This window comes from Haliotis rubra, unplaced genomic scaffold, assembly GCF_003918875.1.
Source record: "Haliotis rubra isolate DU_JTF1 unplaced genomic scaffold, ASM391887v1 Scf52, whole genome shotgun sequence".
Lineage (NCBI taxonomy): Eukaryota > Metazoa > Mollusca > Gastropoda > Lepetellida > Haliotidae > Haliotis > Haliotis rubra.
This window is the reverse complement of record NW_025767213.1, coordinates 1,398,233-1,424,501: the sequence shown is the minus strand read 5'-3', so window position 1 is coordinate 1,424,501 and position 26,269 is coordinate 1,398,233. Positions and strand designations below refer to the sequence as shown.

Sequence of the window (26,269 nt, the reverse complement as noted above, 5' to 3'; positions counted from 1 at the left end):
AATGTGCTATGATACCATTCTAAAACTAAAAACCATAGTTGATGCCGCATGCACCATACACCTGGGAGCTCCAGATGGCAATGGTGTTCATCAAAATAGCAAACTTAAATCATAATTATTTTTTAGCTGAGAGGCTGACATAGAAAACTGAATGTCTTGTCATTATTGTACTGGGCTATAACCAGACATGCATGCTTCCCTGTGAGTAAGAAGCAAATCCTTGGCTAATTTATTCAATTAACCATCTTAGAGGTTTGTAACAATGTTTCTAATTGAGTGAGTTTTAGGCATGAGGTGCAGTGGCATCATGGGACATTCAGGGGAGGTAATCTGATCTTGTGGCCCTGACGTCTTCATCAGCCATGTCAACACATCCCCTCTGGGTGTGAAGAAATTTGTTAATGATGACAAGTAGATTTGATAAGGTGTGAGATCAAAACACTGTTTCTTTACCTCATTAGAGAGACGGCCTCAATTAAGCGACAGTTCCCTTGAATGAGGCTGCAACATGAAAGGCCAAGCTCCCAGTCGACTTGCTAACTGTTTATCTACACATACCACATAGGGCCTAGCGATCAATTTTTTTTGTTACTTGAAAAAACAAAAGAAGACAAATTGGCAAGCAAGTTCTGAATCAGTATTTATGGAACTTGAACATGGCCAAATATAATGACTGCGGAAATGATTGTAACATGGCTGAAATTCCCGCTTGTCACATTGTGCTAAAGAATCTGGGTAGAAATGTTCTTTGAATGAGGAATGGCACTTTGTCAAATTTTGATGTTTGTACAGGCAATCCCCAAGACCTTTCTCTCAAGGTAGATTGGTTTTCACTTCATTTGTGGTTGATAACCAGGCAGGATGCACTGGGTGTGATCCCTGTCATTCACCATACTAATTTCTTCTTTATCTCTTGGCTGCTCATGTTTGAGTGACAGCTACCTACAAGGAAAAAGGATGGGAGAGGTCTCTCCAGCATATTTTCAGCATTTAATTTTTGCGTCATTAGTGGATGGTTTTATCTATTCCCAGACAAGTCACTAACAGTGAGATTTGGTTAACAAATACAACCTTTTTTGTTAATTTATGATTTAAAAGTCTTCTTTTTCAAACAGATTAGATTTGGAATTGCCAAGACTATGTAATGAGACCAAGAAATGTACATATACATGAATTCAAAATAAGAAAAGAATTTGCTTGAGCAAGATAAAAATAGAATTGATATATGTTTTCTTAGAAGAAAAAAGATTTTGCACTGATGTGTAAATCTTCTGGCTTTTAAATATTGAACCTTTACAGCATGAAACTTTGTGAAATTTCAATCAATATTAATATTCTCAATCAGACGGTCATGTTACAACACCAAGTGTTCTCAGACCGAAAGCCCTAAGCTATTAAATGAGGCTCAGTATGATGTTAATTCCAAGTTTTTACAGCAAATGTGTTTTGACCTTAACCTTAATTTCCTCTTTGTGTATGTTGTATAAGAAACTAGGAAATGTTTGAATAGATTTCCGTCAGAAACATTATTTTTTCTCATTTCACATATTCACCATGGAATTCAGGAATTTCTTCTAAATAATGCTGAAATCAAAAATATTGAATTGTATTAACTTCTCAATTTGTGGAGAAAAAGTGTAATCTTGGGGGAAATTTAATACTGAACAGTTTAAGAATTATATATTAACAACTACCTCCTACAAAGATAAGAAAGTGAATAATATTACTTAAGCAAAGTCAATAAAGTGGAAATTTTGTCAGACTGAAGAATGATTAAAAACGTCTCCAACTGAGGCTTTTCTGTCCAATTTGTTTGTTGTCTTGTAAACATTATCTTTACAGTGCCTGGGAGGGCAGAAGATCACAAGCTCTGGACACTTCACTTTAATCAAGAAAATTAATTTTGACAGTCTATAATGGGGAGGAAATTGAATGGAAATTGCACAAAATTGTCATGTGGGGGACAGGGGGAATGGTACTTTTCCTCCTTCCCATGGGAGAGCCACTCATCCAATCAAACTGTTTCCTCAAAGTAACATTTATCTTATTACAAGGGTTAATCTCATGAGTTGAGACAAATTGGGGAAGATACAGGCACTTTAATTCTATAATAGTCCAGGGATGCAGTCGGTCCACATAGTGGTAATAACACCAGAAGTTTCAATATTAACATTCTGTGTTATTCCCAGTGACAGGGAAGCACAAAATTAACTTGCCCTCTCCAGTTTTGTCTTTATATGATGTCAAGTTTATGTCAAACTTTGGTCATTATGACAGTTAGTTTTCTCCACCAATACACCCATCACTTTAGTTGTGTGGTTGTGGTTGCTCCGCCCACTTCTCTGTGTGGAAGATGATTATATAGATGTATATGTATATGATTATATAATTGTGTGTTTTATCTGTAAGTTTACAATATGTGTTTGAATCAGATGATTATGAGCAGCTGACAATTAATATTTTAGACTTGTAATTATTAATTTTTAAATTTGATTATTTTAGTGAGATGGAATACTTACAGCACCACACAGCTTCCTGTCTTCTTGCCTTTGTGTATTAGGGACTGAAATAGTGACACTTCTAACAATCTATCATAAAAAAATATCAAGAACTAATTTCAATATTTCTCGGTTATGGAGGTATGAATATAAAACTAAGTATGAACACTTCACATAAATTTATGCTAGTATATATGTGAACTATAAACATCAGTTTTTAAGTTGATACCTTCATCAATGCAAACATCTTCAAGTCAATTGTTATAAACATGTCAACAATACCTTCATTCTCACACAGCTAGATTAATCTGTAACACACACACATGATAACAGTACAAACTCAGCAACATCGTCCAGTGCAATAATCAAACCCCAGCCCCACCCCCCACTATCATCAATCACCCAAGGATCTGATCACTGTATGTGTGTCGGTGTTTGTCACTTTTCAAGAGGGGGGGAGGGGTACATGCAGAAACGATTGTTTGGTTAGCAGATGAAATGCAATGTAATCACTTTCATTTTTTTCTTCTTTTTTTTTATAATAAATATAACAGAATTATATATGTCTTACTATGCAGGATGTGTGCGTATGATGAAGTACACATGCTAAAGGTTTTGGTAACTGTCACAAATATGCATGCAGAACATTATTCAGTCATGCAAATAACTTCCTTCTTATATGCAATTTTGTTTTTATATATTTTATATATTGGTGTATATTGCATGACAGACTAGTGACCATGTACTATTGCAGGCATGGTTACAACGCCTGGCGGGATCCCCAGAAACCAACCCAGATCTTGATGAAGATGTGTAAGGATGGCAAGGTGGATGGACCCCACTACCAGGCCGGCAAGGTCAGGGTTGCAAACAGGATCTTCACTGCACCACTTGAGATCGAAGATGAAAATGGTAAAAGTTTATGATCACAAATCATGGCATTAAATAGTTCTTCATACTTTAGAGTAAAATTTTATTTAATGTGATATGATTTTTCTTTTAAATGATGTAATATATGGCAATTTGTGTCTTGATATTATGAATATAGCTGTATCATTTTTTTTTCTGGTATTATATGTTAATATATTTTTTGTAATTACTGCTAGTATTTTGAATTCAGTATTAAAGAATACTATTTTCAGATAAGATGTAAAAATGAAGTTTATGTATTGGGCAGTTGTATTATTGATATGTTCAATGTCAGATTACCCTTTTAGCTAAGTCAATTATTCCATCGGGTAATGATAAATATTTATAAACACAGTTAGTTTCATAAATTACAAATAGGATTAAACTGATAACAAATAATCAAACAGGAAAATATCAGAAAACGAAGACTGGATCACCATATGACTGCTGCATGTCAGTCGTACTTTAGGCAAAATGGAGGTGTTTTGTTTCCAAATAAGGCAAGCCTGCGTGAACATCTCTCTCAGTTTAATGTCCCATGAAGAGTAACTCAAACACAAACAGCAAACTCAATCAGCTGACTGGCAGACGATTTGGCTCCATGACACAACTACATCACACATTATTTGTCTCTAAAGGGCTTTTCCACAGTTGAACTTCTGATGTCAAACCATTATCGGTCTAAACTCAAATTTGGGTGAAGTTACTGAGGCCTAAAATTTGAAACATTGTTTCATTTATGCACACTAAGAGAACAGAAATGGATTTTTAATTAAATTTTGTGTTTATTAATCCATATGTGTAAGTCTCAGGGGAATGGTCACCTCAGATAGTTAATACATGGATGTTGCGGTTAGATCCAGAGATTGAAATTCACTGTTCTTTATTGTCAGTGACTGTTGTTATTCAATAAATGAAATATATATTTAATCATGCCAAGATGTTAGGCCTGATTTGTGGGATTGGAGGTTTGGCTGTGTTCATCAATCACTTAAACCATTGTTTGCTGAATCGTGGCAATATCATTTATTTTTAATAAATGACAAACTGCATAACTTATTCATTCATTCATATAATCATAATGTTTAGATAATTTATGCTTTGAATGTGATTGATTTTATCAGGCATTATCATATTTAATGGTCTGATGAAATCTTTTTCTGGAAGTTTCAGCTAAGTAAACAACAATTTATTTATGGCAGTGTGAGAGGGCCATAAAAAATAACCACCTCCAAATATGAAAAGAAATGAACAATATGGTTATCTGGATAGTGATAAAATATTGTAGAACATATCAACCTCAGATAAATTAACTGAACATGTTTTCCTGTTACAGATAGGAAATGTCATAGGTAGAGCTAAGAAAACAATAATAATATCTGCTGCATTTTCATCTAAATCTGTAAAACATAATAATAATAGAAAACCTATTGTATTTTATTTGTAATAAGTGTATAATTAAAGTATAAGTCTAATGGTTTTCAGTAAAAAAGAAAAGAATTTGTTATTGACCTCCAGTAGAGTATTGTTCCTGTTAGGTGGGGGTACTTGAATGAGGGGGAAAGATTGTTAATAGCAATAGCAATCATTTTGAAGTACTTTGTTTTAAATTTCTGGATATGACAGTTATATTGAAGAATAAGTAACTGTTATGGCAAAAACTGGAAGCAATCTCTGATGTTGACTTTTGATATTTATATTTACCCTATTAATTGAACATTTGAGATTATACAATTTGATACTTGTTTCGTCTGATGGGATTGCTTATTAATGCAAAACGATCCTGTGGTACATTAACAACAGTTAAAGCAATTTGTATATATACAGTTTTTCATTTTTATGACGTATTAAAAACAGTCTAAAAGGTGCAAGTTCACTTATCCTTTTTGTGTGACTGAAGACATATAGCAATAAAATATAACATAATATTTCATCAGTAGGATATTCTAGAAAACATGTGATAATGTCATTGTACACCTAATTGATTTATTGTATTAATCAATCTCTCTCAATTGGGAAAGAAATGTTAAAGATAGTAGAAAATCTATGGTGTTATGTTTGGAAAGGTCTCAAGTTGGAATCAATTAATCCTCATGCTAACATCAAAGTCGTGATACAACTATTTTGTAAATCAATTCCCTACATTAAATATTTATTTCTTATCAAATATTTGTTTCTGTTGACTTTGAGTATTTCTTTATTTAATGTTGTTCTGCACAAATATTTTCTGACACTATTTCATGAACAGTTTTGCTTTGTCACTCTCTTAGTCATCTCTTACTTCTTGTACAAATGAAAGTAAATATTGATGTTTAAGCTTTAGCTTCTACATTGTCATAGTCATAACCTTTACAAATATAACACAGACTTTTTGTGGGGCAGAGGAGTATGTACACACGTTTCTGTACTTGTGTTCATTCTCTGCCAAATATATAGTAATCCCCCAAAATATACTTGTCTTTTATATATTCTCTTGATGTCACAATTACACAATTAACTTTGATAAACTTTATGTTTCCACTTCCAGACCAGTTTATCAAAGATAAAATGACATTTTTGTACTTTGCAATAAACTAAGGACTTTTTTAAAGTCTAATTATAGGTCATCCAGCACGAAATTAAAATGTCCACCTAATTCATTTACGAATGAGATGTGATCTTGTATTACTGCCTTTCATCTTGTAATGTAAAGATTGGATTTGTTGTCTGATCACATCTTGGATAGTTCCCCAGACCTGTATGTGGCTGAGTGGAATAAGATGTGGCTTATGGCTTCTCTGTGATTGTAAAGCTGTTTTCTTGACACAATGGTTTGTACGTTTCCATATAAAAGAAATCTTGGATGAAATATGATTAATGGGGAATAAACGGCATAGTCCGGGCACTTGTCCTAAGTTGAGTTTCGTGCCATTTCCCTAATGTCAGCAATTGTTTCTGAGTTAAGCGTTTGTCCTGCCTTCTTGCGTTACAGTCCTACACCAGGAAGAAAACATGGGCAAACACTTGCCTCCCTTGCTTCTGCAGTAAAGCTGATGGCCAGTCATTACTGAAGGAAATTACAATATTTTGCCATGTAAACAGATTATCAGAAACGTAAACAGGAATAAATTAGATGCAGGCCTTGCTCTGAGAAAGTGGACAGACCCAGTTAAATGCCATGACTAATGTGTTTGGATAGGCTGCAAGCGTAAATTGGCAGATTGCCTAACTGGGGTCAGCCTCTATTTGGATATGACCCTCATGTTTGAACTTTGACCCAGCTATGTTTATCTTCTTGTTTTTAAAGTTGTTTTGCTAAGTTTAAAATTGAGAGATTAATTGTCACATGTTGTGAGCATTAAGTTTCCTGGTAGAAGAGGGAGGAATAGGTAGTGTGCTCATTTGCCAGAGGAGGGTCTGAAGTGTTTATGCAAAAATATTTGCTTACCAATTTTTTTACCTAATGAAAACATTCAAGTGGGTCCATTATATGTCAGACAAAAATCAAAGTTAAAAAAATCTGCCCAACATATGGCAAGTGGGGTAGGTAGTTAGTTGAAAAGGTTTTGTGTGGTTTTGGATAAAAAAAACTGTAGAAATACTGGAACAAGATGTACAAAGTAAACATCCTAAATATGACTATTTATTAAAGATGAAGATGAGGATAGGAGACCCAAGAAAAAACGCAGAAAATCTAAGGGTAAGTTGTCCCCCGGGGAACACCCAGGGTCCACAGTGGGTGATGACGTTGTTCGTACTAACCAGGTGTCTTGTCTACCACTTGCTTTCACTTGGGGTTGCCTTCAGTGTGTTGTCACGCCGGTAACACGGACAACATCAGATGCTGTAACAACATCATCAACTCACCACTGAATATAACATACCTAACAACTCGTGTGTTGCTGTACACCACTGTTGGTGCATCCTATCCACTCCTGGTGCTGTGTATGCTGACGTCTCCATCTGGTACCCTTATGCTTAAAACTCAGAACACTCACTCATTCAGCTTCAGGAATCTGCCATGATCTGTAACAGTTACTACTATCCTATATCTTTTTTTCCCTTTTTGTAAAATGAATATGTGTTTTAAGTGTCTGGCTGTTTGGAATCTGAAATCAGAAGGAATGATAAACGATCTGTGGAACTGTTATTCTGTTGAGTCATTATATGTGGTGTTGTCTGTTTGAAGTAGTAACTAAAGCAGTAATTGTAGCTGAAAAAAAGACACATTTCTGATTTTAATATCAATAATGTTCACCAAATCTCTGTCAGGCAACAGTAATGTCAAAGTGGGTAAAGTCATGGTTGAAGAAGCATACAGAGGCAGTTGCAATGTTTAAAACACTAATCATATATACCATGTTATTTTTGTACTGATCTAAATAACCATACCTTATAACCTTGACTTCTCAACTTGTTGTATGTTGTATGTGTATCGGTATGCCCTATTGTAATGAAGTTGTTATTCAACTTGCTACAATGAGATTTGTTCTCAGATCATTAGCTAATTATTTTTGGTCATCTGTACTTGATATAAATATTAATAATACATATGTCTTAAAAGTATATCAGATTTTCTGTTTGACTTTCACCTGAATTTAATCAAATTATTCATTTTGTTTGGTGAAGATAATTTTTGGATTCTCCTCTCATCCACCAATGTTCCAGTTCAAGCCCCTGTTGTATGTGTGGTAGGTTCAAATATATTGAGAGAAACAAAAGTGTTCCTTTAATATTTTCCAGTTTTCATCACCAGCTTTGAATAGCGCTGTGGGAGGAAATCTGAGAATAAATAAAGGAATACTGCCATGAAGTGGTGTTCCCTTAATTGTTTCCTTCAGTATATGAATATTGATATTCCTACTAATGTGAGCTACAGAACCTATTGTATCTCTGCCGTAATGTTTGGCTTACACTTGTAGATGGAGTACGATAAGTGTTGTGTTAAATTACAGGTGTGAAGAAGGCAACAGATGAGCATCTTGCCCTGGCTGTGTTGAACCACTGGGAGGAGATCCCCAAAGTGGGCTGCAAACTGGTGCCTGAACATGTGGAGACCCGGCCTCTCTACAACCCAGAGAAACCAGGCATTGAACAGGTAACACATTCCTTGCCATTATCTCACCACCAAACAAGTTTAATCTTAAGTGAATGCTATGTTTTTCAAAGAGCATCTAGCCCAGGCTGAAAATTGAAACATGAAGAATTTGAAGAATCCCATTTCAGTGCAGCTGAACATTCCAGAGGTTGGTGGAGTCACATGTCTTCACACCTCTGACAATGGCCTGAGTTGGAAGACTACACATATTGACTCTGGTCTAAGCCCCATTACAGACTAAGTGCTAATGAAGTAATCCTTAAGATATGCTGATGCTGGTACCGACATGTGTAGTCACGCCTTCTTCCGCTGTTCAGAATGTTCACCATTCAGAGGGTCAGGAATCTCTCTTGGATAGCCAAGCAAGCCAATATTGAAATCTAGCTTTGCCACCTCTATCCTAATAATCATTGCTGTCTTTGCAAATCCCACTCCTTTAAAGTGTATTTGTCCCAAAGTTTGAAATCGTAACCCTCAAGCATGGCTTTAAATTTCTCCAAACATGTTGAGTGTTGACAATGTCCACAAAGTAGGGAGAAACTTCTTTGTCCAGCAATGGTTTGTTTGACTATAGAACCTGGGTACAAGATGTTGACCAGAGCAGCCTTCAGTAAACATCATGGTACACACACTGTAACCATTCACGCTGAGAAATAAGCTGACATGATCAGCGGGTGGTCATCTGAGGAAGATGCATACCTGCAATTTGTGACATATTGCACAGTATATTGAAGCTGTTTAATGAATAGGTAGGCCTATGTAAATGATGCTTTGATCATTCAAACTGATATGTCCACACATTTCCTTCATTACTGCAAGACATGCATGGATATCTCATCACAATCTTGGGGAAGTGTTGATGGAAGACTGATGTATATAGTTCTGCTTACTTGTACATTAATAGACTCAGATAAAGAAACTGGAATAAATCTAGAAAGTTTAATATAATTACAACTGAGTTGTGATCATAGCTATATCAGAAAAATTGCATGAACTTTGAACTTCCTGCTGATTGTTTTGACACTGAGATGGTTTGAGTCTGAGATGGTTTGAGACTGAGATGGTTTGACACTGAGATGGTTTGACACTGAGATGGTTTGACACTGTTTAGACCTGAATGGTATGCTTCAGGGCAAGATTGAGATGTGGGTGGATATGTTCCCCATGGATATGCCCTGTCCAGCAGCACCAGTAGACATCTCTCCACGCAAGCCCAAGAGGTAAGCTGCATCCTCAACATAGAAGGGTAACATCACCATCCTTGTCCTTCATGAACACACACACCAACCAACTCTGAAACTAAGTCTACACTCTGCTCTTATACCAGTTGGAGCATATGTCACATTCTCTCTGAATATCCCTCATACTGAAGTACATCAGAGTAAGGCTTATTTACCATAAGCCTAGAAATAAGATTTTGGATTCATCTGGTATGTCATCTTTTAATGGCATATTTAATTTTAATACAATAAGACAGTGTTGTCTTTTTGCAGTTCCAAAATTAAATGTTAGATATTTTCATTTAACAAAACCATTTTTACTTTGTTTGACAAACCCAAAAGCATGTTTTTTCATTATTTTTAATGAAACTATTGGAATTTACCAAATTAATTTCCAGAAAAAAATAGATAATCTAAGAAAGATACAATGACTGGTCTGTTTCCATAATTGTAAAGTAATATTTAAGAGATCTGTCCCTATCTAATTTTGTGCTTTTGCCATTAAGTTATATCTGATGTTTACCATCATAACTATGAATCTTAATAGTATTTCCTGAAACACAAAGTTCACTTTCAGATTCCAACTTGTTGAATATTCTAAGAATATCCCTATATCAAATATATTTATAACTGCAAAACCTAGACACTGACAGCCAAGAGAATGCTAATGTTGGGTGTCGCTTTGTTGATAGTTCAGTCAGATAAAGTTTTAACCGAAGACTACCGGTATTTTAAAATTGGTAATATTTCAACACTGAGAATTTAAGATATAAGTGTATGAAGGCTCTGTCTTCCCATATTTACCTTTCTTTCAATGCATCTATAATTACATGACTTACTTTCATAACCCATTATTAAGGCCTCTTTATGCTGTCAAGCTCTCTTCAGAGTTATATATGTTCAGTTGCCAATTGATGTAGCACACAGTTTAGCAATACTTTGAATGTTATCACTATTTTAAGTACTAATGTATTTTATTCATAACAAATTCATGAAATTCTGTCTTGTATTTGATATTTAATAAATTCAATGAAAATTTAGAATTAAACCCAATACTTTGTTTTTCAATGTTCATTGTGAGGCCAGACAAATTTGAGAATTTTAACAGATTTTCTTTAAGCTGGAAAATGTATGTTGTTTCATGCCCCACTCAGCCATGTTTATAGTTTTCTACCAAGTGTTCAAATCTGACCACATAATCACATTAGTCACTTATTACAACAAATATGGGTTACTGAAGATCAATCTTAACCTGGATCTTCATTGGTCAAAGAAAACTGTCACACTTAACTTCACCAAAAGAATCCATAAAAATAGCTAAACAAAAACTACAGACAAAAAATAAATTCAAAATACATAATATTTACATTCAAACTAACCATTCTTAATTTGCATTTCAGAAATTGAATTTAATTGAAGCTGATCTAGTATTTCCATTCAAATTATGCACCAACTAAACAATTTGATAATTAACATAGCAAAGCCAGAAACACTGTCCCAGTAAGGCCACATAAAGTATATTCTTGTTTTTAAACAAAATATTTTGACATTTTAATTTATTTTATGTCCCAAACCCCTTGATTTCTGTTGAAATTTGCACCTTTTCTCCGATAGAAAATCAAAACTTAGAAGTGTAAAAAATTCATGCACATTGTCTCTTGTGTAACAAATCAAACAAATCTTAGGGTTGGTCAAATTTTTGGGTTGGGCGGAAAAGAGAAACAAGAATAGTTTTATATATATATATGTCCTAAGGAAGAAATGACATGTAAATGACTCACAGATTCCCACATATTTTCAAATCTCTGTATTTCTGATTCTGATGGTTGTTGAACAATTATTTACACATGACAGGTCAGTATATTAATTTTCAAATATGGCCTGTGGGTGTTTCTGTGCGTATTTCCTGCATGAGCCAGGAGGGTATACTGCCTAGACAATTCCTCTCCATCCTAATAATCATTGCATCTCAGGTTGCTGGCAAAGTTGGAAAACATCAAATGCAGTGAAAATAACCCCCTGCAGGTTAGGAGGTTGTTGTCTCCCATTACCAACATTGTGTTACTAATTACTTACAATTTGTTTTTCTCTAAACTCTGTCTACAAATGACATTATAGCAATTTCGGTTCCATACAGTATGTACACCTAAGGCAATGGGAAGACGAACATAAGCTCAAAGGAAAATTATTTCCTTTCATAAAGGTTATGTGTGAGTCCATGGTGAAGATCCTGCCATGGTCATTACTGTGTGTATGTGGTTTCTTGGTGCCCTCACAACAGGAATCGGCAGTGCTAATACTGCTCAACCTGATACATACTGGTGTGAGCATTTCAAGGATTTAAGGAGGAAGTTCATTTTATACTGCAGTGATATTCTCTGTCAAAAGAAAGATACTTGTAACTTATAACTGGAAACATCTCTTGTCTGAATAAAAAAGAACAAACTTCATTCCATGAATCATAAGAAATCAGAAATCATGAGTCTATTATATGATTCTAACTATGACTTCTTTGAGTGGCATGTTAGAAGTTTGTCTGTATTGATTCTAACAAAATCATAAGTTATGTGTGAATATCTCTCAAACACTGATGATAACAGATGTTTGTGAAAAGTTGAACCTCTGCTGCCCCACTAGGGGACGTGTCATAAACACATTCAGAGGCAAGTAAATTGTTCATCTAAAACAACACGGGAACATGTGGTACAAGTACAAATAGAGAATTACATCAGGCATTATTTTTGTCCTTGATGCATCAAAGAACAGGCAGATAGAGTACTAGATATACATATGAGATTTACTTAGGAGTGATTTATCAGTATGCCAGCAGGTAGATCAAGATTTGCAAGATATAATTAAGAAACCTCAGTTTACAAACATAAATGGAAAAATCTGTCAATTTAATCCCATGCATGTGCATGATAGACTGGAAACTGAAGTGACTTTCACAGGTAGCTACCAGTCCAATCACTGTACTGCAGCATTTACAATAAATAAAGAAATAATTCACACCTAAGTTTGCACTTCTAACTAATCAAACCTTTCATCTCACATGTAAATAAGACAATTCTGTCCTATTCAGGAAGATATTGAATAGGTGATATTTTTGCAGGCCTGCCTTTGATTTCCATCTGGGAATTTCCCATATGTGCAAGAATTTTGTCATGTGATTATTGACTAGGAAACTTCATCCTTCTTGTGGCTGCAGCCGTGTGTGTGCTGGAGAGGAGCAGCGTCTCCTGATGCATGGTACTGCAAGCAATGAATAGAAACCAAAGTTAAATACATGTATTCACTTGATAGGATTTGGCTAGAAGCTACTAGTTAGCAACAAACACACTATTATTGATGTTTCAAAAACTAAATGTGTTTAACACATGAGTATGAAGAAAGAACATATGTGTATGAAGAAATAGATAATGTTCAAGAATTGTAAGTCATTAATTTCGTTATATTAACTGTTTTACAAAATTATTGGCTAAAGATTTTAATGCATGCGGGGACAAATTACTCTTAATAATTTTCACTTTGCTCACTTTGCAAATGGGTTCCAAAACCCACAGACACTGAATGTATGGCTAATGTGTTCATCTCATTTATCAGTTTTTTTAAAGATTACCATAATGTTTTTGGAAGATTGAAGAAAAGTTTTATTTGTTATATTTTAATGGCACCAAAGTTCTTTTGGATTCAACTAATTTGTATGGAATATTGACACACTTACTTACTAGTGGTAAGACAACATGCACAGGCAAGTCAGTGTGTCCTGCCCCACTGGTGGCACCTCTCACAAACACATGCAGTGGCAGGTCAGTGTGTCCTGCCCCCTGGTGGCACCTCTCACAAACACATGCAGTGGCAGGTCAGTGTGTCCTGCCCCACTGGTGGCACCTCTCACAAACACATGCAGTGGCAGGTCAGTGTGTCCTGCCCCCTGGTGGCACCTCTCACAAACACATGCAGTGGCAGGTCAGTCTGTCCTGCCCCACTGGTGGCACCTCTCACAAACACATGCACAGGCAGGTCAGTGTGTCCTGCCCCACTGGTGGCACCTCTCACAAACACATGCAGTGGCAGGTCAGTGTGTCCTGCCCCATTGGTGGCACCTCTCACAAACACATGCATATAATATAGTCACAATCATACAATGGACTCTATCATTAACAGAAATTTCTTATGATTTTTTATTACATTTTGATAGAATTTGAAGTTGTTACATAAAGACTTTATATCTCTTAATTATAGAGTGACAGGGAAAATGAAAGTATATACAGTCGAACCCCAATGTCTCGGTTGAGACAATCTCGGTTGTGTTGAACTCATCTCTCGGTCCCTGACGATTTCCTTACATTTATCTGACGGATGTATTGAGGACTGTGAGAAGTTGAACTGTTCCCTTGGTCCCACAAGTTCGACACAATGGTGGTTGACTGTACATTCTATTCTTATTCTATATGCCCTAGTCAAGTCATTTCAGTGAACAATAGTATGTGCTGTCTACTTCAAGACAAATGCAAGAACAGTGTATGAGGTTATGTACAGATGAGTTTGCATCTTTTTCAGCTATGAGCTTCGCTGCATCATCTGGAACACTGATGATGTTGTGCTGGAAGATGACGCTTTCTTCACAGGAGAGAAGATGAGTGACATCTATGTGAAAGGCTGGGTGAAAGGTTCAGATGACATGCAGAGCACAGACATTCACTACAGGTAAGGGAACAATCAGGTGAACAGTCTGATAGCAGTTGCATTACAGTGCAGCTCATATAGAGCTGAACAGTCTGATTACAGCTGGGCGATCCAGTAACAACTCAAATAGAGCTGAACAGTCTGGTTACAGCTGGGCGATCCAGTAACAACTCAAATAGAGCTGAACAGTCTGATTACAGCTGGGCGATCCAGTAACAACTCAAATAGAGCTGAACAGTCTGATTACAGCTCGGCGATCCAGTAACAACTCAAATAGAGCTGAACAGTCTGATTACAGCTGGGCGATCCAGTAACAACTCAAATAGAGTTGAACAGTCTGATTACAGCTGGGCGATCCAGTAACAACTCAAATAGAGTTGAACAGTCTGATTACAGCTGGGCGATCCAGTAACAACTCAAATAGAGTTGAACAGTCTGATTACAGCTGGGCGATCCAGTAACAACTCAAATAGAGCTGAAGTCTGAGTCTGATTAGTAACAACTCAAATAGAGTTGAACAGTCTGAGTAACAACTCAAATAGAGCTGAGTCTGATTACTGAACAGTCTGATTACAGCTGAACAGCTGATCAGCTGGGCGATCCAGTAACAACTCAAATAGAGTTGAACAGTCTGGTTACAGCTGGGCGATCCAGTAACAACTCAAATAGAGCTGAACAGTCTGATTACAGCTGGGCGATTACAGCTGGGCGATCCAGTAACAACTCAAATAGAGCTGAACAGTCTGATTACAGCTGGGCGATCCAGTAACAACTCAAATAGAGCTGAACAGTCTGATTAGAGCTGTATTACAGCTTGACAATCCAGTAACAGCTTCACATCTGAACAATCCATCACATCTTGGTGTAGCATGTGAAAACAATTGTTTTTAATATTGGAGGCTTTTCATGTTATCAAGTCAATCAATGTAATCAGTTTATAGGTTTGACTTTTCTTTGATTATGAAATGTGTACACCATATTTCTGTGATGATGAAAATGGTGTCAAAATAGACCATTTTGCTCATAACTGAAAATCAATCTATGCCAGTATTTTGTAGTAACGTTACACCCAATCAAAGAATTGTAGTTTTCATATCACTTATTTAATCATCATTTGCCTATGTATAAAAATGCATTATCAACATGGCATTTCTATAATGTATTGGTTTTAGATAAGGTGTTGATGTGATCACATACTTTCATCATGTTTAAAGATTGTTGAATTAGCCCATTACCAGTCATAAAATCATTAGTGTGTATATATGCAGTGGAATTATGTTTCTAGAAATATTATTTTCTTCATTTACAGTGATTGATAAAAGTATGTGATAGAAAAAGTCATATGTGTGAGTTCATTGCCTTTTTATTTACTTGTGGTTGAGGTTCCTTCATCCCATATGACTGTTGATGAATCTCTGACACTTGCCATGTAGGTCCTGCTATGTGTCACAGTTACTAGACCAGAGGTAGCCTTGATGAATCTCTGACACTTGCCATGTAGGTCCTGCTATGTGTCACAGTTACTAGACCAGAGGTAGCCTTGATGAATCTCTGACACTTGCCATGTAGGTCCTGCTATGTGTCACAGTTACTAGACCAGAGGTAGCCTTGATGAATCTCTGACACTTGCCATGTAGGTCCTGCTATGTGTCACAGTTACTAGACCAGAGGTAGCCTTGATGAATCTCTGACACTTGCCATGTAGGTCCTGCTATGTGTCACAGTTACTAGACCAGAGGTAGCCTTGATGAATCTCTGACACTTGCCATGTAGGTCCTGCTATGTGTCACAGTTACTAGACCAGAGGTAGCCTTGATGAATCTCTGACACTTGCCATGTAGGTCCTGCTATGTGTCACAGTTACTAGACCAGACCAGGTAGCCTTGATGAATCTTGATGAATCTGCTATGTGTCTGAGACTTGATGAATCTCACACTGCCATGTAGGTCCTGCTATGTGTCACCAGCCTTGATGAATCTCTGACACTTGCCATTTAGGTCCTGCTATGTGTCACAGTTACTAGACCAGAGGTAGCCTTGATGAATCTCTGACACTTGCCATGTAGGTCCTGCTATGTGTCACAGTTACTAGACCAGAGGTAGCCTTGTTAAGCACATGAGACATAAAATCTGATGTATTTAATTATTTGGTGGCAGCCTTATTTTCCCTGTAGTTTCCTGCCACCTTGAAGCGATGTCTTTACTTAATTAGATAATGCTTTGAAGTAACGTCCCAAACCTTTCCTCCTGATGGCCGGTGGCTAGAACACAAAACGCGTTTCTGTAACAAGAGACATCATTCTACATCTCCTGGCGCTGGATACTTGTCTGTGAGGCTATTATTACTCTAGCTAGTTCGCTTTTTATTATTTCTGAAATGTGATTTTTGTATTTTGACATTTCGAACTCATTCCTGCTTTGGTTTTTGTGAATCACTCCTACCTTTAGATTCTTTTAAATTTATGGATGTTTTACGATTCATGGATTTTCACATCACCATTAAGTCCTGAACTTATATCTTCACTAAATGAAGACTGTAAGGGATGATGGACTTTTCTTAATACCAGCTGAAGAAACGGGCAGATAGTAATGGTCTTACACTTCAAGGCAAGCAATGTGCTTAGCAGTTAATTTGAAAATAATTAAGACAGGTATTGGTTATCACTCATGTTTATAGTGACAATAAAGCTTATGTTTTCAAAACTGAAAAAACATTAACAAAAAGTTACAAACATTTAATCTGTTGGCTGTACCTTTGGAATAGTTTCCAAAGGTTACAAGAATCAAATAGATAAGGCATTAAAATGTCTTGATTTGTGGAAGACCATTTCCATGACAGTATACATGGTGTTGATGTCTCCTTGATCTGTGAACCTGTGACACCACAAGCAGTTTGGGTGAAATGTTAAGTACCTGAATCAGTTGATTAACTCAGGGTAACATCCTGGGAATGATGCTTCAGTAGGGACATGTATGCTCTGGTCCTATTAATCACAGGAGACGTTGTTTTATTTTGTCATATGAAAGTGTAATTATGATTAAACACATTTAATGGTACTCAGACATTTTCCGTTGTTAGGGATGCTTTCAGATCAGCATGGCGAGCCAGTTATTTTTGTGTCACCTGAAGTACAGGTTGCAACAGACTGATATCCTGGCAGTCAGCTGATCATAGGTTTTCTGAAGCCGCAAGTGTTGAAAAGCTAAAACATGAATAATTACATCAATGCATTGCATCCATATTGAAGTATCAGTTGTCCCATCACTGATCTGTGTTAGAATACTCTTTTAGTGATGTCCTGAAACTGTGAGTGCTAGCTAAGTCCATTAATTGCATCATATGCAAAGCCTTTTCTTCAGCTATAATGTCAGTTTCGTTAATGTTTCAGTCCTGTTTCAGTTGTCTGACATCTTCTGAAGCATCAACTTGACCGATTGATGTCACCTACAGTTTTGAAGGGTTATACTGCAATCCAATTTTAAATGTGCAAGACAGCCAGGGCAGTGCTGTAGGAAGTAATCTTTAGCAATTTCTTTTTCATTTTTTGTGATAGTAAAGTCAAGTATCGAGGTCAACTTGTTCTGTTGTATTCCTGTTTATTACCAGCTTGACTGTTGCACTTTTCTTCAGTTTGCAGTGATTGCTCAACAGGCTAAATATCAAATGTTGGGTCCTTTAGACCCTTTACCTGTATCCAAGATCGGATAGTAGATCACTCAGTGTCACTCTACAGCATTATTGTAATGCAGATGCCCTGTCTCTCCTACTTGCTTCAGAGCTTACATTCCCAGACTTTCTTGGAAGTCTTTGATGCATGTATGTCTATAGAACTTTCTCATAAATTCCACTGCTGACCCACTGCCATGGATTCAGCTGTACCAAGGGACAATAATTTGGTTCCTTAGAACAGTAAGCTGAGGAGAGTGAGGGAAGATGTATGAAATACACAAAGGGAAGATCGTTTGATTATCTCAAGTTGCTGCAGTTTGCGGAATTGAAAATAGAATCTTCAAATCTTGAACCTGTCTGTCATTGTTTCTCATTGTGTTAACTCTTATTGCTCAATGACTGATGACAGATATCCACTTACCATTCCCAATGGCTCCAGCCAATGGATGCTTGATAGGTTTTCAGTTACTCTGTACTACTTTTCTGTGGGCTATCATAAGTTATGGAGTGAACACATTGGTGAGGATTGAAATTCTTGATTGGATAGCTGTCAGACAATTTCATCCAGTGAAGAATATGAATCTTTATGAGTGTTACAATATTCTATTCTGACTGTCTGTCATGTTTTCTGGTACTTGAACAGAATGAATTTGTTTTCAATACCAACCAATCTTGGATAAATTTTAGGTTTTTCACCGTTCCGTGATGATTTTGCTCTTTTGCCTCAACTAATGATACAAGTTTGTTAACTTTTAAGGTATTAATATAAATACATGACTAAATGTTCATAAATGTCCATGAATGCCAGGAGAAAAAGGATGTGGCATTTCAAAACTAATCCTAGATTGGTTGTTTTCCTGAAATATAGTCTTGGCATTTTTAGACCAAACCATTCATTACTTTTGGCCATGGAAAGAATATACAGGTATTTTGGAATTGTGCCAAAGCTACATACTACCATCTTTATCTTCTTCTTTTTGCAGTGTTAGGATTTATGACATGGCAAAGTCAACATTTAGAACTACATTTTGTTGTAAACATATTTAGTTTTTAATTTATGAACATTTTAAAATGGTGATAAAGGATTATGTGAATAACACAGGCAAATGATTACACCCATGGCTGATCTATGAATGGTACCAGTGTCAGGGCAATGTACACCCATGGCTGATCTATAGATGGTACCAGTGTCAGGGCAATGTACACCCATGGCTGATCTATAGATGGTACCAGTGTCAGGGCAATGTACACCCATGGCTGATCTATGAATGTTACCAGTGTCAGGGCAATGTACACCCATGGCTGATCTATGAATGGTACCAGTGTCAGGGCAATGTACACTTATGGCTGATCTATGAATGGTATCAGTGTCAGGGCAATGTACACCCATGGCTGATCTATGAATGGTACCAGTGTCAGGGCAATGTACACCCATGGCTGATCTATAGATGGTACCGGTGTCGGGGCAATGTACACCCATGGCTGATCTATGAATGTTACCAGTGTCAGGGCAATGTTCACCCATGGCTGATCTATAGATGGTACCAGTGTCAGGGCAATGTTCACCCATGGCTGATCTATGAATGTTACCAGTGTCAGGGCAATGTACACCCATGGCTGATATATAGATGGTACTGGTGTCAGGGCAATGTACACCCATCGCTGATCAATAGATGGTACCGGTGTCGGGGCAATGTACACCCATGGCTGATCTATGAATGGTACCAGTGTCAGGGCAATGTTCACCGATGGCTGATCTATAGATGGTACCAGTGTCAGGGCAATGTATACCCATGGCTGATCTATAGATGGTACTGGTGTCGGGGCAATGTACACCCATGGCTGATCTATGAATGGTACCAGTGTCAGGGCAATGTACACCCATGGCTGATCTATGAATGGTACCAGTTTCAGGGCAATGTACACCCATGGCTGATCTATGAATTTTAAAAATTTTATATGGCGCCAAACTCCATACTAGGTATGCTCATAGCACTAACAATCAATGCACAGCACATTATTACCCCATATAACCCAAGCTGCCTGTTAGGCGCTAGAAGGTTATAGTCATATGACTTTTTCCACCGGGTACCCATTTTCCTGCTGGGTGAACAGAGACAATTTTGAACAAACTCACTTGCCTAAGGTGAGACCACATGTGTCACATGTGCTTCGTTGTGGGGCAGGACTCAAGTCCTAGAAACTCTCAGGAGTCAAGCTGCCAAACACGGTCACCCATCCAAGGACTCTCCGAGCTCGACGCTGCTTAACTTCACCAATTTGTGACCTGAGCTTTGAGCACAGGACCACGCGCCACCAATGGTACCAGTGTCAGGGCAATGTACACCCATGGCTGATCTATAGATGGTACCAGTGTCAGGGCAATGTACACCCATGGCTTATCTATAGATGGTACCAGTGTCAGGGCAATGTACACCCATGGCTGATCTATAGATGGTACCAGTGTCAGGGCAATGTACACCCATGGCTGATCTATGAATGTTACCAGTGTCAGGGCAATGTACACCCATGGCTGATCTATAGATGGTACAGGTGTCAGGGCAATGGTTATATCCATGGCTGATCTATAGATGGTACCGGTGTGAGGGCAATGGTTACATCCATGGCTCATCTACAGATGGTACAGGTGTCAGGGCAATGGTTACATCCATGGCTGATCTATAGATGGTGCCAGTGTCAGGGCAATGGTTACATCCATGGCTGATCTATAGATGGTACCCGTGTCAGGGCAATGGTTACATCCATGGCTGATCTATAGATGGTGCCAGTGTCAGGGCAATGGTTACATCCATGGCTGATCTACAGATGGTACAGGTGGCAGGGCAATGGCTACATCCATGGCTGATCTACAGATGGTGCCAGTGTCAGGGCAATGGTTACATCCATGGCTGATCTATAGATGGTACCCGTGTCAGGGCAATGGTTACATCCATGGCTGATCTATAGATGGTGCCATTGTCAGGGCAATGGTTACATCCATGGCTGATCTACAGATGGTACAGGTGGCAGGGCAATGGCTACATCCATGGCTGATCTACAGATGGTGCCAGTGTCAGGGCAATGGTTACATCCATGGCTCATCTATAGATGGTACCGGTGTCAGGGCAATGGTTACATCCATGGCTGATCTATAGATGGTGCCAGTGTCAGGGCAATGGCTACATCCATGGCTGATCTACAGATGGTGCCAGTGTCAAGGCAATGGTTACATCCATGGCTGATCTACAGATGGTGCCAGTGTCAGGGCAATGGTTACATCCATGGCTGATCTATAGATGGTACAGGTGTCAGGGCAAATGTTACATCCATGGCTGATCTATAGATGGTGCCAGTGTCAGGGCAATGGCTACATCCATGGCTGATCTACAGATGGTACCAGTGTCAGGGCAATGGTTACATCCATGGCTGATCTATAGATGGTGCCATTGTCAGGGCAATGGCTACATCCATGGCTGATCTACAGATGGTACCAGTGTCAGGGCAATGGTTACATCCATGGCTGATCTATAGATGGTGCCATTGTCAGGGCAATGGCTACATCCATGGCTGATCTACAGATGGTACAGGTGTCAGTGCAATGGTTACATCCATGGCTGATCTATAGATGGTGCCAGTGTCAGGGCAATGGCTACATCCATGGCTGATCTATAGATGGTACTGGTGTCAGGGCAATGGCTACATCCATGGCTGATCTACAGATGGTGCCAGTGTCAGGGCAATGGTTACACCAGTGGCAGACAGTCAACCATAGATGCTGCCAGTATTGAGGGAATGGTTTAGTCTATAAAAGTAGCAGGTTACTGTTTTCAATCATATTCCTATATGATCCTCATTTCCATGACCTTTGATCGTCCAGACAGACACCAAGGATCAGTTTTACCTTCCTCTGTGATCTGATGATTTTATATGTAGTCAGTGCTCAATTGTGACAAACTGCATCAAACTATAAGCCATTTCATAATTGTATAATAGTGTTGTTGTTCCTGTGAAAATGTAGTAACCTTTACAATGAAAGTGATAGTGATACAAAATGTTTCCATTTGTGCTTGGTGTAAAAGATTAATTGTAGGGCAAGTTTGTTGTGTTAGACTAAGATTGAAAAGCATGTCTAAATACCAGGTCATATTGTTCCCCCATCAGTGGAATGCCTGGCAGGCACTTGTGTCAAACACCAACCACAAAACAGCCCTCTTGTGTTGTCAGTCACCATTACTAATCAGAATATATTTGTTGATATTGGCTGGTAAATAAGCATAGCAGAGATCCACTGGGGAAAAGCTGTGTGAATCTGTTAGCCAGGTTTCCTGTTTTCAAACTTGCATCCAGGCCGGGATTGTTGACTGAAAAAATTGACACCCCTTTTAATGTGAAGGTGTTTGTTGACAGAGAGATGTGCACCACAACGGTCCAAGTGCACTTGTTGGGGTCCAAACTGAGAGTGATTGGAAACATTCCTCGGTTCAACCCTCAGGGATAGGGACACTAGCATGTAGACTATAGAATACAGCATATTTTGTCTACAACTTTGCTGACAGTAAACAGGCAAAACTCTCTGTATAGTTTAGTCCCTATTATTGTTGATCCTGATGAGTATATTTAATTGTTCACTGGGGAAATTTAAAAATGTGTGCGTGTCCTGGTGTATAAATACCTTTATATCTTTCTGTTATGTGTTATTTTTTGTTTGTTTTTAGGGTTTTTGCATTTTGTTTTTTTCACTCAATTAAACCATTTTATTTATATTTAGCTAAGCATAATGTATATTTTGTACATTTGGCATAGTGTTCATATCAATAAATGAAACATCTTCAATGAACCATTTTCCACTGTTCAGCTTCTTGTCCTGTAGTAAGTCAGGAGCATGGACACCTCCAAGATTCGAAGCATGAGAATATGTTATTCACAGGCTGGTATCAAGCTTATGTGCCAAGTCCTGTCCCAGCTTATGAAGAAGGAGACCCTCACAGACTTTCTAGAGATAAGGCCCATTTATCACTGATTCCTATCTCTTTATAATAAAACTAGAGATGTTATGCACCATTAAGCAATTGTTTTTGTATCTTTTTGCTATTCAGATTTATCACATTTGCATCGAGGCAGTATAATATGGAAAGTTGTTAATTCAGAGTTTGAAATGTTCAAATTGTGTCTCTTTACACACTAAAATACTGATATTTATCATTTCCATTTGTCCCCACAGTAAAAAACATTTTGACACTGCAATAGATGCTTGTGTAGGTTTGATTAGAAAACATCTGTGTTTATGAAAAGAGGTCTTTGTTAAAGAAACATATTTTTTCGCGAAGAAAAAGAGAATGTATGGATTTTGACATTCAGAGAAAATAAATTTTACCAGAAAACTTTGACAGAATGTCATTGATTTTATGTTGTCACATTTAATGTCTACTTTGCAATCAATTATTTTTATGGTAGTGTAACTCAAACTAGAGGATCTCAGTGTATCAAATTAGCTTAGATGCAGACTTTTTAAATATGTGTAATTGGATTTATTCTTGTGTTTTAGAATGAAACCTGATGTCCTGAAAATAATATCTTCTAGTTATTTGGCCTCCATCTCTACAACTATCTTATTGTATATCACATGTAATGGTTATTTTATTGAAAATACAAAAAATGTGGACAACTGTAAGTACCGATACTGTTTTCCTTGCTTAATCATTTGCACTGTATTTTTAGGACATTAATGAAAATTGGTAATGAAATGTGAGGAACAAAACAAAGTATACAATTATAAATATTGTGTTGTGATGAGGGTACCTAACATGCATGGCAACATTTCTTGTGTACAATAGACTGTATCTTATTTTATATACATCTATACCCTTTTGGGCACTTTTGACCTGAGTAACCAAAGGACTGACACAAATGTATTTTGAGAAATAACTGCTTTATGAAAATGGAACATTAAGAGATTTTCAGATTTTAAAATGCCCTATATATATAATATACATTTGTTAAATATTGCCATTAAAAGAATGGAGTGGAAAGTCATCCATTGCAGGTATGTATTGCCTGGGTCCTATAGCCTTGGCTCCTGTCACATGATTGGAGGCAGACATCTTCTGTGGTGCAATGACCTATAATGTTTGATCTGTGTTAAATTTGCTATCATTGTTTAATATGACTCAGTGGGAACATGAATTGTTATAATGGTTGACTCCACACTTTCACTCAAGTACCTGTCCCTAGAAACACCACACTTTCACTAAAGTACCTGTCCCTAGAAACACAACACTTTCACTCTGGTACCTGTCCCTAGAAACACTTTCACTCTGGTACCTGTCCCTAGCAACACCACACTTTCACTCTGGTACCCATCCCTAGAAACACAACACTTTCACTCTGGTACCTGTCCCAAGATACACCACACTTTCACTCACTGGTACCTCTCCATAGAAACACAACACTTTCACTCTGGTACCTGTCCCTAGAAACACAGCACTTTCACTCTGGTACCTGTCCCAAGATACACAACACTTTCATTTTGGTACCTGTCCTTAGAAACACAACACTTTCACTCACTGGTACCTGTCCCTAGAAACACAACACTTTCACTCTGGTACCTGTCCCAAGATACACAATACTTTCATTCTGGTACCTGTCCCTAGAAACACAACACTGTCACTCTGGTACCTGTCCCTAGGAACACAACACTTTCACTTTTGTACTTCTCCATAGAAACACAACACTTTCACTCTGGTACCTGTCCCTAGAAACACTACACTTTCACTCACTGGTACCTGTCCCTAGAAACACAACACTTTCACTCTGGTACCTGTCCGTAGGTACACAACACTTTCATTCTGGTACCCGTCCCTAGAAACACAACACTTTCACTCTGGTACCTGTCCGTAGGTACACAACACTTTCAATCTGGTACCTGTCCCAAGATACACAACACTTTCACTCTGGTACCTGTCCCAAGATACACAACACTTTCATTTTGGTACCTGTCCCTAGAAACACAACACTTTCACTCACTGGTACCTGTCCCTAGAAACACAACACTTTCACTCTGGTACCTGTCCCAAGATACACAATACTTTCATTCTGGTACCTGTCCCTAGAAACACAACACTTTCACTCTGGTACCTGTCCCTAGGAACACAACACTTTCACTTTTGTACTTTCTCCTGGTACTGTCCCTAGAAACACAACACTTTCCCTCTGGTACCTGTCCCTAGAAACACAACACTTTCACTCTGGTACCTGTCCCTAGAAACACAACACTTTCACTCTGGTACCTGTCCCAGAGGGTACACAACACTTTCATTCTGGTACCTGTCCCTAGAAACACACAACACTTTCACTTTCACTCACTGGTACCTGTCCTGTCCCAAGATACACAACACTTTCACTCTGGTACCTGTCCCAAGAATGTAGGTACCTGTCCAGAACACTTTCATTCTGGTACCTGTCCCTAGAAACACAACACTTTCACTCTGGTACCTGTCCCAAGATACACAACACTTTCACTTCTGGTACCTGTCCCTAGAAACACAACACTTTCACTCACTGGTACCTGTCCCTAGAAACAACACTTTCACAACACTTTCAATCTGGTACCTGTCCCAAGATACACAACACTTTCATTCTGGTACCTGTCCCTAGAAACACAACACTTTCACTCTGGTACCTGTCCCCAGAAACACAACACTTTCACTCTGGGTACCTGTCCCAAGATACACAACACTTTCATTCTGGTACCTGTCCCTAGAAACACTTTCACTTTCTCACTCTGGTACCTGTCCCAAGTACCACTGTCCCTAGAAACACTACACTTTACTCACTGGTACAACACACAACACTTTCATTCTGGTACCCGTCCCTAGAAACACAACACTTTCACTCTGGTACCTGTCCCAAGATACACAATACTTTCATTCTGGTACCTGTCCCTAGAAACACAACACTTTCACTCACTGGTACCTGTCCCTAGAAACACAACACTTTCAATCTGGTACGTGTCCCAAGATACACAACACTTTCATTCTGGTACCTGTCCCTAGAAACACAACACTTTCACTCACTGGTACCTGTCCCAAGATACACAACACTTTCATTCTGGTACCTGTCCCAAGATACACAATACTTTCATTCTGGTACCTGTCCCTAGAAACACAACACTTTCACTCACTGGTACCCATCCCTAGAAACACAACACT

General features: G+C 38.0%; 1 protein-coding gene across 13 annotated transcripts in view; it reads left to right on the top strand.

Annotated features, from left to right (window-relative positions):
- The window catches only part of LOC124292543 (otoferlin-like), a 201,247-nt gene that overhangs the window by 143,758 nt on the left and 31,220 nt on the right, over positions 1-26,269 (top strand). For 10 of the 13 annotated variants that reach the window (XM_046729672.1, XM_046729671.1, XM_046729676.1 and 7 more), the window contains 5 exons: positions 3,253-3,410; positions 7,039-7,086; positions 8,342-8,484; positions 9,616-9,704; positions 14,268-14,414. In XM_046729672.1, coding sequence (XP_046585628.1) covers positions 3,253-3,410; positions 7,039-7,086; positions 8,342-8,484; positions 9,616-9,704; positions 14,268-14,414 — 585 coding nt within the window. The remainder of the gene's footprint in view (positions 1-3,252; positions 3,411-7,038; positions 7,087-8,341; positions 8,485-9,615; positions 9,705-14,267; positions 14,415-26,269) is intronic. The other 3 variants (XM_046729677.1, XM_046729669.1, XM_046729678.1) reach the window with 1 other exon arrangement.